The sequence below is a fragment of the Argentina silus genome (genome assembly GCF_951799395.1).
Source record: "Argentina silus genome assembly, chromosome: 2".
Classification (NCBI taxonomy): Eukaryota; Metazoa; Chordata; class Actinopteri; order Argentiniformes; family Argentinidae; genus Argentina; species Argentina silus.
This window is the reverse complement of record NC_139656.1, coordinates 29662027-29672728: the sequence shown is the minus strand read 5'-3', so window position 1 is coordinate 29672728 and position 10702 is coordinate 29662027. Positions and strand designations below refer to the sequence as shown.

General features: G+C 42.5%; 1 protein-coding gene across 1 annotated transcript in view; it reads right to left on the bottom strand.

Annotated features, from left to right (window-relative positions):
* msna (moesin a) overlaps positions 1 to 10278 on the bottom strand; it is an 18405-nt gene extending 8127 nt beyond the window's left edge. The window contains exons 1-2 of the mRNA XM_083697070.1: positions 9997 to 10278; positions 1818 to 1901 (exon numbers count right to left, since the gene is read on the bottom strand). Of these exons, the coding sequence (XP_083553196.1) occupies positions 1818 to 1901; positions 9997 to 10008 (96 nt within the window). The 5' untranslated portion in view covers positions 10009 to 10278. The remainder of the gene's footprint in view (positions 1 to 1817; positions 1902 to 9996) is intronic.
* Between the last annotated feature and the right edge of the window lie 424 nt (positions 10279 to 10702).

Here is a 10702-nt window from a genome sequence, read left to right as displayed (position 1 = left end):
TGTTGTCTGACATTTTCATTCCGGGACACAACATTCTATCCAAAAGGTTTGTAAATGAGGTAATGGTGCATGAAGACAATGTTGATGGTAATGGCTACTGACAATAAATGAATGGAAGCCTAATTACAGGACTGTTCATCAGGATACTCTTTTTCTTTCCCATTTCATATTCCATTTAATATTTTATCAATTCATTTTTGTATGACTTTAATGTCAAAACAGAATAATCGTATAAGCAAGAACAAGACAATACACTTAAACGTCGTCCTTTGGCATTTCTATTGCTGCACTATGTAGCTCTCTGTCTGACTGCCAGAGTAGAAATACAGTGGAAACTGTGTAATCTTATCTAATGGCTGTGGGGGGAGTCATCCAGTCCCCTGCCCAGACTGCCCACCACACCAAACAACAAGTGATATGTGACTAGTCTTGACAGGGATGTATAGGAGCAGTACATAGGATTCATCATGGTTTTTAATTCATAAAGTTATTCAAAAGCAGCAGAAGGTAAACATGGATGCCAAGCATGATGACATTGGTGATGTAGGTGGTGGGTGCCTTTAGATTGTGCCTGGCTTCTCTAAAACAACAGAAAGGTTATCTGGGCCAGTGCTGGCTTGCCATACCGCCATGTGTGTCGTGTCTGAGAGAAGCACTTTGAGGAAGTCTCACACCCTGAAGAAAGCTACTGAGCCGAAACATTGGTGGTAGATAAATGTCACAGCAAGCATGAAACAAGATTGTGAACTTTCATTTTCATCAGTTATAGAGTTAGTTCCCGTAAATCAGCACCTCGATGTGGGTGTGGGTTCTGTATTCTCGTTATCTTGTTGATGCACTTGAACATCAGCGGGGGGGGGAGAAACCTCAATCTCCTCTCCCCTCTAGAGGCATCACAGCTCCAGATGGACAGGGGGACTGGTGACCACTCACACACTAGATACCTTTGAGGAGAGGTTGTTTACACTGACCTGGGGAGCTGGGTGGCGTTCCCCATTCAGAAGACAATATTTAAACACACCGCTATGCCAGAACATTACACCATCACCTAATCACCCATTTCCTCCCAGTCTCTACAGCCATCTGACTGAGAGATGTGAGAGTTGAGATGGGAAGTCTGGTGATCAGTGATCAGGTTAAATCAGTCATCCTGATTGTGTTGTCAAATTTGCGATGTAATATAGTGTCTTGTCTTTTTAGAATCTTTGTTGAGAATAGCACTTTTCTAATGATATATTTGTACTAGGAGTGCAAATGGTCACAAGGGGGAAATTACTCCACCCACTTGGAAAGAGAAAGTACAAATGAAAAGTTTAGAAGAACAAAGCATGCCTTCATTGCCTTGGAAGTTGAGATCCTTTGTGCTGCCAGTGGATTCAATGACTAACATTCTGTCTGAGGAGAACATACGCCATAGAGCCCAGTTTGACTCCATAAAGAGCACAGTGAGAGTCAAACTTGCCCTAAAAATAGACACCCACTTCAGTCACTCCCAACTGGCGTTTGGAGTCCCCTGCTTCCAGTTTCCACTGATTGGTGTCGGACGAACATTCCGAAGTAAATGGTGTTTGCCACCCAGGGGGTACGACCATTAGCATGTTTTAGCTAGGGTTGAGTAATGCCAACATTTCCATATTCACAGTATTATCAATATTCTCTAGCTCTGTGACTGCCTGTGGCACTTATTCTAGTAGAACATTTTACTTGCTCCAAATATAATGATATTTTCAATAATATCTAATAATATCTAGTAATAGATTCAATAATATCTAATATCGGCCCAACCCTAGTTTTAGCATCACAGAAAATGTACATACCTGGTCAAAGAGTTGCTTTCCTGTTGTGTTGGGCTGGATGGCAAACTCCAACTCTGCATCCATTGTGGTAACTCGCACACTGATCTGTTCAGGACAGAAACAGGGTTAAAGATGAGTCATCTCAGGGAATTAACAACCAATTAGTTGAATGGAAATAATCGTGCCGCTGCCCCTACATTTTGCTCTTTCGAGATAATTATTGTACATCAAATTAGATGCATCTGATTAGGAATATAGGTAACACTTTACATTATGTTCCTCTTAAACCTGAATAATAATAATACCATAATGACTCTAGTTCTAATACTGCATATTATGTTCCTCTTAAACCTGAATAATAATAATACCATAATGACTCTAGTTCTAATACTGTATATCAACACAATATTACATAGGAGTACTAGAGAACTCCAATTACAAAACAATAAGCTAGTGTACAGTAACAACATTAACGTTAATATTGTTATTAGGGTCATTAATTACAGCGAGGTAAAGGAGCAACCTGATGCAGAGTGTTAAACTAGCAGGTTGGATCACATCTCATTTATGGCGATACACATTTTAATTTGGAAGAAAGATCATCCTCCCGTCGATAAGAGACCCAAATGGAGAATGGTGAATACTGTTGTCGACTGTCACTGTGGTTAGCATCATGAGCACGATCCCTCATAAGAGGCTGCAGTAAGACTTAAGATGTGTATGTTGTGGTGTAATTGTCAGATTAATGTTTGTTTCTGTACAATAGCCTATAGACCCAGACAGAGAGTCTCACAGCAGTGGGGCACCTGCAAACAACATAGGGCAGAGCATTGTTTTTTATATTTGTGATTACAATTTGCTTGGCAGATTGTAATGACTACATCTGCATCTCTTGAGACTTATAGCATTGTGGATACTTTCGAAATAAATAGCTTGGGTGGATGGCGAGACTGTTTTCATTCCAAATGTCACCAAACACAGAACGGGCAGACAAGAAAACACATTTTTAGCAGTAGGGTCAGGTTCACTGAAATAGCTGAGCAGTGTTGACCCTCAAAGAGCAGGTTTGGGAAAATAGGATATTTTAAAGGTTTGTGAGGGAGCCTATCCCCAAAAATGTTCACAACAGGCCTTGTTAGTTACTACAGTAATCAACACAAACACATAATACAATAATCTAAAAGTCTAAAAATAATCTAAAAATCAATCATCCTTTTGTCTTCATTTCAGATAGTGTTTGTGGCACGAGTCAACAACATTCTATTAAATACACTTCAGGTAGACTCCTTTGAGCCTATAGTATGTTTATAGTATGTTACTATAAACTCTCTTCCTAACTAGAGGGAGGAGGGAGGGGCAGACAGGAACAGTATCAGAGGAATGGGAGACATGCCCTCTCCGTGCTAGGTACAGATGATTGCGTAAAGGGAGGTACTGGACAAAAATGATTGATCAGCCTCAAACACTGAGAAAAACAATGAGAGGAAACCCACTGAGGGAGACAGCACACTCATTCCTGTCCTGATGAGGTATTATTAGCTTATTGGAAAAAGAGGCAAACTGACCTCACAGTAAACCAAAAGTAAATGTAGCGGTTTAGTTTTTTACTTCATGATGTGATACGCCATTTCCCCCAAAAACATTTTGGGGGGGAGAAATACTGTAGATAAATCATTTTTACACAGTAACAAAAACTATTAAATAGATGCTACAGGATGTTTGTATATTTTCAGCCACTAATTCTAAAATGAGCACTCACAGGGCAAGCCAAGAGTCCCCCTAAAATAGATGAACATTTATCAAGAAATTACCTGATTAGACAGAGGGGCACACCTCCCCCTAGCTTATTTTGCAAAAGTTTGTTGACCTTAAAATAAGGACTGTGTCATCTAATGACATACGACATCCATTAACATCATATCATGAACCATACAGTCAACACTTAAGCCAAAAGTACATCAAGAATTAGAGACAAAAATGTAGCATCTATTTAACTGCCACAGTAATAGTGTAATTGTGATAAATGTCTGGCCTTGCCCGTGTCTGGCCAACAATAAGAAAAGAAAATACTTTGATTCAATTAAGTATTTGATTAAACAATTATGGCTCTCTAAACAAGTTCAAGTGAGTTTTTTTGTGTGCTTGTGTACTAAGGGGACATGTTGTCCCCCAAGCTCTCCCTCTCTACTGAGCTTCACTACAGGAAGTAACCACATCCTCTGGTAGCTGGGCCTTGCGAGGCAGGGCCGCCCAACATGGAGCCTTCTCCGAGCAGGCTACATCCTGTCATGCATCACGCTGCCTTCTCAGAGCTGCCTTCTCAGAGCTGCCTTCTCAGAGCTGACTTCTGCAACTGATTGCAACAGCAGAATTGCTCTCTTTGATTGCTCAACACCCACATATACTACATGCAGGGATACGTTGCTCTCTGTTGCACAACTGTCTCTTTGAGTGAAATGTTACCATTTGGCATGTTATATGTGAATATGGTAAAATAATATTTGAATATGAATATACCACAAAACTATATTTATATAAATATGGAAATAAAGGTGGTCTAAAAATCTGTTCCATATGGTATGCTCTCACATCTACAGGTTTTCTGTCAAGAAAAAAACACATGCATTGAAAAATAAACAATATTGTCTCATGCTATCTGTTCAATTCGTATAACAGATGGCCTAAAATTTATGTGGTAGTCGTCATGGAAATCACTGCCTAGGCCCCTCCATCATAGGCCAACCCTCCCAGTATGAATTCCAACCAAACGCAATATGCCCACAAATTGAATGCCAAAACTCTTGTTGTGCACCATTGGCATATTTTATAGCATTATTAACCAAACAATAATGCCATGGCTCCATGTTCTCTGTCCATTCAGATATGACACACACTCAGCCGGCGTATGTGTGGGGACATAACTGAGCAGGGCTGAGGCCCACGCCTGGGCTGAGCCACAATGGCATGCATTATTTCCCAGCTGTGTGGCTGATTAGGGCTGCGTTCTTTCCCCTTTGTGTCAGCAAGGCCACCATTCGCTGCTCAGACCACTTGTCACCCTGCCACTTCCTGTCATCACCCGCAGCAACCGGCAAGGGCTGTAGAGAGCAGAGCTAGGGCTGTAGAGTAGAGAGCAGAGCTAGGGCTGTAGAGAGCAGAGCTAGGGCTGTAGAGAGCAGAGCTAGGGCTGTAGAGAGCAGAGCTAGGGCTGTAGAGAGCAGAGCTAGGGCTGTAGGTAGCAGAGCTAGGGCTGTAGAGTAGAGAGCAGAGCTAGGGCTGTAGGTAGCAGAGCTAGGGCTGTAGAGAGCAGGGCTAGGGCTGTAGAGAGCAGAGCTAGGGCTGTAGAGAGCAGAGCTAGGGCTGTAGAGAGGGGCTGTAGAGAGCAGGGCTAGGGCTGTAGAGAGCAGAGCTAGGGCTGTAGAGAGCAGAGCTAGGGCTGTAGAGAGCAGAGCTAGGGCTGTAGAGAGCAGAGCTAGGGCTGTAGAGAGCAGAGCTAGGGCTGTAGAGAGCAGGGCTAGGGCTGTAGAGAGCAGGGCTAGGGCTGTAGAGAGCAGAGCTAGGGCTGTAGAGAGCAGGGCTAGGGCTGTAGAGTAGAGAGCAGAGCTAGGGCTGTAGAGAGGGGCTGTAGAGAGCAGAGCTAGGGCTGTAGAGAGCAGAGCTAGGGCTGTAGAGAGCAGAGCTAGGGCTGTAGAGAGCAGGGCTAGGGCTGTAGAGAGCAGGGCTAGGGCTGTAGAGAGCAGAGCTAGGGCTGTAGGTAGCAGAGCTAGGGCTGTAGAGAGCAGAGCTAGGGCTGTAGAGAGCAGGGCTAGGGCTGTAGAGAGCAGAGCTAGGGCTGTAGAGAGCAGGGCTAGGGCTGTAGAGAGCAGGGCTAGGGCTGTAGAGAGCAGAGCTAGGGCTGTAGAGAGCAGAGCTAGGGCTGTAGAGAGCAGAGCTAGGGCTGTAGAGAGCAGAGCTAGGGCTGTAGAGAGCAGGGCTAGGGCTGTAGAGAGGGGCTGTAGAGAGCAGAGCTAGGGCTGTAGAGAGCAGAGCTAGGGCTGTAGAGAGCAGAGCTAGGGCTGTAGAGAGCAGGGCTAGGGCTGTAGAGAGGGGCTGTAGAGAGCAGAGCTAGGGCTGTAGAGAGCAGAGCTAGGGCTGTAGAGAGGGGCTGTAGAGAGCAGAGCAAGGGCTGTAGAGAGCAGGGCTAGGGCTGTAGAGAGGGGCTGTAGAGAGCAGGGCTAGGGCTGTAGAGAGCAGGGCTAGGGCTGTAGAGAGCAGGGCTAGGGCTGTAGAGTAGAGAGCAGAGCTAGGGCTGTAGAGAGCAGGGCTAGGGCTGTAGAGAGCAGGGCTAGGGCTGTAGAGAGCAGGGCTAGGGCTGTAGAGAGCAGGGCTAGGGCTGGGTGGGAGGCCTGCTGGAGAAGATACCACTAGAGTACCCTGGTCTTGTCCTACTCCGAAACTTCATCTACCATAGGCCTCACCAGGACCCGGATAGACAGAATACAAAGTCTTGTGTGATTATGTGTGATTATTCAACCAGAGTTTTAGTAAAGAGTCTGAAAATGCATTGCACATCATGCAGACACTACTTGCAGTTCTAACCTGCTTCTGCTTCTAACCTGACTCTACACATTCTTTTTTCTTTTATGCACTAAAATGTATTATTTTAAGAAGATCAAACAAACATTCATCTTGCTAACACCTACAGTATTCCCAAGGGCAGAAACATGCATAAAATTTCGAAAGATTTTGAAATCCTATCTATTTTTCCCAACATCATAGTAGAAATTCAGTCGGGACTATTATGTTGGTTTAATCAGTGTTTAATGAAAATGGTAATACATTAATTTTGGCGTACTATAATTGGATGGCTCCGCTCAGTATAGCTCCCAGCCTGAAGTTTACCAATATAAAATTAAAAATAACATAAGCAGGGAGCCCATAACTATGAACCCCCCCGTGGGTAGGTAAATACAGAGCGACCGAGCGGGTGGAGGCTGGGGCGGAGGCTGGGGTGGAGGCTGGGACAACACATAAGCATATGGGTAGCCAGTGACAATACACTGTTGAACCATTTTGGAGTGTTGCGTAGCATGGCTGCTTTTAAGCCTGTCCCTGAACTTGTGATGGATGTTTTGCATATGTCAGCTGACGGGCAGCTGCGCCGACTTAAAGTGTCCCGCCTGAACTAAGGCAAGCTTCATCACTACAGAATGGCAGCATATGGTCCCAGTGTTCTTGGGAATGGTAAGCTGGGTGATGTTTCATTATCGTCCCCTTGTACATGTTTTCTTGCTACAATAAAATCTGGTGAAATGGAGGTACAAATGCATTGGCAAAGCAACATGGAAATAAAGATGAAGCTATTCCTTGAGCAAAAACATGTATTTGTAAAACATTAATTCCTCTCTAGAAATTCAGAGAATTGGATAAGCCTCAGACAATTGACTCTGCTCTCCCAAGTGCCCTAAATGATACACAAATCACATCTAAAAGTAGTTTTATTTTTAAAATGTCAGGATAAGGATGGAATTTCAGTTAAGAACATCATTTCTCTGGTTAAATGTGTTTGTGTGTCTTCAACTGGATTAAAGTTACAGATTCACGATACCATAATAACCTTTACACTTTTTACAAAACAAGTTCATAAGTACCAAATCATTCCAGCTCCTGCAAGTAACCCCTCCTCATTAACATAGATGATGATATGTATCTCTACTCACTTGCTTGTCAATAAGGTATACAAACCTAGGATGGATCCTATGAAAAAAAATACAGTTTTGTATCCAACACAGTTCACCTGCATTCCCATTCACAAACACACAAAAAACAGCAACGGAGGACTCACTGCTTGCTGTTCTGGTTCCAGGGAGATCTTTTTTAGACCTGCCGCACAGATATCCTCCATTTACGGGCTAAAGCCCCCAAAGGTTTGCATAATTTTTGCCTTTCACACACACTACCGCCTGTAGCTTAGTTTATTGCAAATTGTTAATCTCAGCTCGACTATGTGCGCTACAGAGCCCTTTAATCCCCTGCTTACATACCACTGGCCTTTCCACTCCACTTGTTTTTGTTGTTCACTGTTTGTTAAGAACCTGGTCCTTTCAACTAACAAATGCACCTCTAATTTCCTGTGCCAATTCCGGGTGCCACCATTATGTCAGATAATAAGATACAATAACAGTTCCTCAGTAGCACAGTATGTGTGTTGCAATATGAAATTGTTTATTAGAGTATATTCACATGTAACGTGATCCGTTCACCTTGACAGCACTGATGAGTGTAGCCTGTCAGGTGTAACAGAGGGAGGCTTCCTTAGGATCTGAACAACCGTCTCAATACGGCACTTCTCTAACTGTAGATGATGAATATGGTCACACTGTTTATTTCTGTAGACTTGTATAAGAAATGTGGAATGTTATGTTCCAGTAATATAAAGTTATGACAATATTGCTAAAAGCTGAAGCTGAAATGTTATTTGTCAAAATAGTTGAATAGTATGAATAAAGTGTTTTTAGGGGGACTCTGAAATGACATTACAACCTTAAAAGTGACAGGCAGATTCTAAACAAGTGTACCTTGTAAATCATGAACCAAGCTCTTGTACTCTTCTTTTTTTGCATCATTAAAACAGTAGGCCAAACAAACGATAAAAAAACAACAGATAGCTTAATTGCATGGTGAATCTGTCGATGAGAAAAAGGGGTAAGTTCTGTTCCTGTGATTGGGTGACCTGTAGAAGTGTCTACAATCTCAAGTGCACCGATGTGGGGGAGCGAGCTGTGTCTGTGCAAAGAGGAGAAGGGGGAGTCTGTGCTGTGAAACACCAAATAAGGCTTTTCAGCAACAGCGTCAAGAGAATGCAAGCCAGGAAATGGCCAAAAAGGAACTGACGTGATCTCAGAAACCTTGAGTCACTAGAATACTGTTCCTTGGGAAGCTGAAACAATGCCAAAAGTATTGCAGTTAAAGCCTAGACTCTAAATCATTATGGTAATTATGGCTGTTTAAGGGGGGTGGGGGGGGGGGCATGATGACTGCTGAAAAAACATTCTAAGATAAGAAATAAACACACAATGTAAAGATGAATGCAATGTAAATGAAATACATGTAATAGTCATCCACACAACGAAATATAATACGTTACTCTTCTCTAGCAAGCTGTCACTACAGAACACTAGTGTTGAAACACGGTTTCAACAGGATCATGATCATGATCACTTTTGATTGATTGACTTCTGTACAAGCAAACTGTCATTACTGTTATTTCAACATCACCCTGACCACTTTCTACCAAAATAGATATTCATATTAATAATACTAGTTATCAAAACACGATCTCCGGGAATGGCAATATTGTCTCCATCTACCATGCAGTCTGATAAGGATGAAAGAGGACCGCCTTCAACAGCCTTATTTAAAGTCAATGAATTGTGTGCAACATTCAACAACATGTTCACAGCGCAGAGCGTCGGCCTGCCGGGGGAAACCACGCCTACACATGGTGAAGAATGCGCCATCTCCTTTTGGTGGACTACATATAATTGCAGGTTTATTGACAGGGTTAGGCCTGGTGAATCGTTTATTTAGGCTGCCTATGATGTGTTTGTTTTAATAACGCACTTTCAAATCTTTGACAGACAGTTTAGTAATTTGTATGAAGTGGGACCGAGATGAGGAACACAACGGAGGCCTATTCAACTTGGGAGAGTTCATTCGGAAGCCAATCACGTTTCAGGAAGGGGGACTGTCGAGGGCGCCTAGGTTGACACAAAATAACGGTTTATGGAGACACAAACCTAGGGCCACAATAAAGTATCCTATGGATGAATATCGAAATATCACTCTATTGAAATCAGAGATGAAATGGCATCTGAAAATGCTCCGAAAAAAATAAAGCGTGCCCTCATTATTCGCACTCAACGTTTCATTCATGTAGTTTTTACTAGTTATATACACGTTTTCTGAACCTTCAATATGGCCTTGTTTGAGTCGTCAGATAAAGTAGTTCATGTTAAATGTGTCTAGTAGATGATAATGTACATTGATTTTTAGTATCCAAACATTCTTCTATAGATGCTAGGTCTGCATCTAGTATTCAATAATTTTCCTCATCCGACCGAGAGTTGGACCACATTTGAGTAGATAGATGTAGGTGAGTGTGAGACGAGCATTGTTGAAAAAAATAAGATGGAACACCATGGAATAGTTTGCTACTCACCGTCTTCGGCATTTTTTCGGTTCTCTGTCTCTCACAGAATTGTAGGAATTGGATGATATCAACAGTGGAGTCAACAAAAACTTTTGTCCATTAGATAAGGCGCGCAATCAGAAAACGTCCCTCGTTCAGTCGGACTTTGATTTCAAGCTTTCCCCACAACCAGAATAAGTTGAAGTACTCGTTTTTCTTTGTTTCGCCTAAAATGTGGTGGTCTTGATTTCCTGCTAACGGCGCTGACTCTGACTGAAAAACCACACCCAGGCCAATGAAGACATACTAAAATGAGTTTCCAGCAGACTCCGCCTGTATTCACAGTGACCCGTTATGCCTTTGTCAAACTCTAGCAAACGTGAGCAACGGCGCAGAAATTCCTTTGGATTTACAATTAAAGTGGGGATATCCCACAGAATGACGTAATGTTCCACTGATGGTTTTACCAGTTTGACCAGCTGAGTTTGACTCCAGTTCATGATATTCTAACTGGGCTGGTCGCTCAGATAACTGATATGGAGAAAGAATAATATTTTAAAATCATATAGATCCTATTCCCATATTTTTCCTGTTATCCAAAAGATAAAAGCACACTGTGACGACGTAGCTTATGTAGAATTTCTAAATCTCGTTCTGTTGTATAGCCTAGTAAATGTTCCATGATTTCGTTTTTTCGTTTTTTTTTATTGACCCTTTTATTGATTTTTTTTGTTTA